At 49.9% G+C, this 2,840-nt stretch overlaps 1 protein-coding gene across 1 annotated transcript in view; it reads right to left on the bottom strand.

Annotated features, from left to right (window-relative positions):
- The window catches only part of pfas (phosphoribosylformylglycinamidine synthase), a 19,093-nt gene that overhangs the window by 5,450 nt on the left and 10,803 nt on the right, over positions 1-2,840 (bottom strand). The window contains 2 exon segments of the mRNA XM_084443849.1: positions 272-628; positions 1,012-1,137. Coding sequence (XP_084299975.1) covers positions 272-628; positions 1,012-1,137 — 483 coding nt within the window.

Below are 2,840 nucleotides of genomic sequence, written 5' to 3'. Positions count from 1 at the left end.
CGATGGATGAGGTCAAATTTCAAGGTGCGATCTTATGACAAGGTAGTACTGTATGTCCCAATTGGATGCGTACTGCGCTACAGGTACGTACTTTCTAGGGGCAGCTGTAGTACGTACTGGTAGTAAAAAGTATGCGATTCGAAACGCAGCCCACGGCTTTGGATTGTAGCTATACAGACACTTAAGTGTGTAAGTGTCTGCGTGCGCGCTCTCTCTCTCACACACACACACACGCACACCGCTCTCTGGCGCCCCCTGCCCGTCCCCTCACCTGCCCCTTGCGGTACTGCGGCAGGCGGCTGGTCTGGAACTCCTCGGGCAGGACGGTGAGCAGCTCCAGCAGCGCCAGGCAGCGCGCCCGTCCGTCCACCCCGCCCCCTTCCTCCTGGAACACGCGCACCATCTCGGGCACGGCGCCGGGCCACGCCTCGGGCATGGTGTTGAGGGCCAGCGACGCCAGCGCCACGCAGAGCCGCGTCAGCACCATCTTGGAGCCGGACGAGAAGCAGGCGATCTGGGAGAAGAGCTGGGTCTTCAGCGAGTCGTACTGGTCGCTGGGGATGTCGGACCAGTAGCGCGAGATCTTGGTGTGGAGCGCGCTGGCGCCGAAGTACTGGATCTCAGGGACCTGCGGGGGCCGGGGGAAGACGGGGGATCACGACGATGGCGTGCGTGTGTGTGTGTGTGTGTGTGTGAGGGACAGAAATGGTGTTTGTGTAAATGTGTGTGTGTGTGCGTGCGAGAGGTAGAGAATCAGCATCTGTGTAAGTGTCTGAATCTGTGTCTGAGTGTCTGAATCTGTGTCTGAATCTGTGTCTGAGTGTCTGAATCTGTGTCTGAATCTTTGTCTGAATCTGTGTGTGTGTATGGATGTGGGTGGGTGTGTTTGCGTGCATGCGATAGGGAGGGAATTCGTGTTTGTATAAGAGTATGTGTGTGTGAGAGAGAGAATTAGTGTTTGTGTTTGAGTGAGGATACAGTGTGTGTGTGTGTGTGTGTGTGTGTGTGTACCTTGTCGGGGCTGAGCAGGGCCCAGCAGAACTGCCAGGCCTGAGGAGAGACCTGCGCCTGCATCAGCCACTTCTGGGCCAGGTTCTTATTCTCCATGTTAGGATCATAATACAGCTGGTGGAGCGCCTGGGAGGGAGAGAGAACAGAAGAAAGACAAGCCAGTCAATATCATTCCTGGTCATCTCAATGATATTTCAACTAACCAAAGCACTGTTGCCTCTGTCTAAGAAATCTACCTGCTATCCTATTCTTGTTGAGACGACCGCACCTGCAACCAACCAAGTAAGAAAGGACAAAGAAACGCACAACAGTTTACCCTGGACTCTATAGCTACTAGGGCTGCACAATTAATCCTGAATTAATCGAAATTGCGATTATGACCTCCGCGATTAACTAATCGCAAAAGGCCGCAATTAATGTGATTAATAATTTTGCTTTGAATTGAGTGTGCTAGGACTACACGGACGAATCACAGGCGCTTATGCTGTCTGACCAATCACGTGTTCCCGCTGAGTGCGCAGCAATTTCACTGAGAAGACAGATAGCAGTAGGTCAAGACAAGTGTCACAAGAGTACCTGCAGCCGTGAGTAGTGAAAAAATGAGCGAAAACGAGGTCAGTGAGTTAGTAGCAAGAAAGGGATCAACGTCCGTGATTTGGGAGCATTTTGGTTATTATATATTAATATTATATATTAAATATTAATCGCAATTATTAATCGCAATTACCATTTTGAAGCAAATAATCGCGATTATTATCTTTTGTCATAATCGTGCAGCCCTAATAGCTACCCACAGCCCTCCACCATGGCTGCTCCCTCCCTCCACACACGGAGGCCAGACCAGGCTAGCCGAGACTGAGATGATGATGAGGCGAAATTAGGAAAATAGGAGTGACGTTTGCGGCTTTTCTGGGCCTCAGACACACGTCAAGATGGGAGCACTCCCCACACGCACGTTGCTGACGCTTTTATCCAAAGCGACTTGCAGTAATTGCATTTAACGAGGAACAGCCAATGCACTAGTGCGAGTCAGACAGAACAGACAGAACCCAGAGATAGTAGATAGAGTAGAGGGTAAAACAGGAGAGGACCCAGGACAGACCCTTGTGGAACCCCCGTAGTCAGACTACGCGGTTCCGACATCGACCCTCTCCATGTCAGAAAAAACAGAGGTGGAGAAAAGAGGATCTGATATTGTTAACTTTCTTGTCAAAGAAGTTGGCGAAATCGCCAGGAAGAAGGGAGGAGTTGGGAGTAGTGATGGTTGGAATAGTGATGACAAAGTTTCAAAGAGTTTTTTAGGATTAGAAGCAGAGGTTAGAATTTTAGAGCGGACGAAAGCAGCTTTAGCAGCAGATAGGGAGGAGAAAAATGCGGAAAGAAGAGATTGAAAATAAATCTATATATATATTTTGTGACACCACAAGAGATCATGGGTCATGGAGGGATGGCACATCCCCCTCCGGTGGCTGCGGCCGACACCAGTACCACCGGGCCGGTGATCACTCTGCCTCCATCTGGTGGCTGTGGACGGTCAACTCCCTGGAGGGGGGGGGGGGGGGGGTAACACACCTGTGGGTCATCAGCTGTTTGATGAGAGGGGGAAATGACCAAGGGCAGGTGGGAGGACGAAGCAGGGTTGTGCTGCTGTAGAAGACGCCCTAGATATTATGTTTGATTTATAGAAGAGACCTGTTTGATTTATAGAAGAGACCTGTTTGATTTATAGAAGAGACCTGTTTGATTTATAGAAGAGACCTGTTTGATTTATAGAAGAGACCTGTTTGATTTATAGAAGAGACCTGTTTGATTTATAGAAGAGACCTGTT

This window comes from Borostomias antarcticus (genome assembly GCF_949987555.1).
Source record: "Borostomias antarcticus genome assembly, chromosome: 10".
Classification (NCBI taxonomy): Eukaryota; Metazoa; Chordata; class Actinopteri; order Stomiiformes; family Stomiidae; genus Borostomias; species Borostomias antarcticus.
This window is presented reverse-complemented; position numbering and strand designations above follow the sequence as displayed.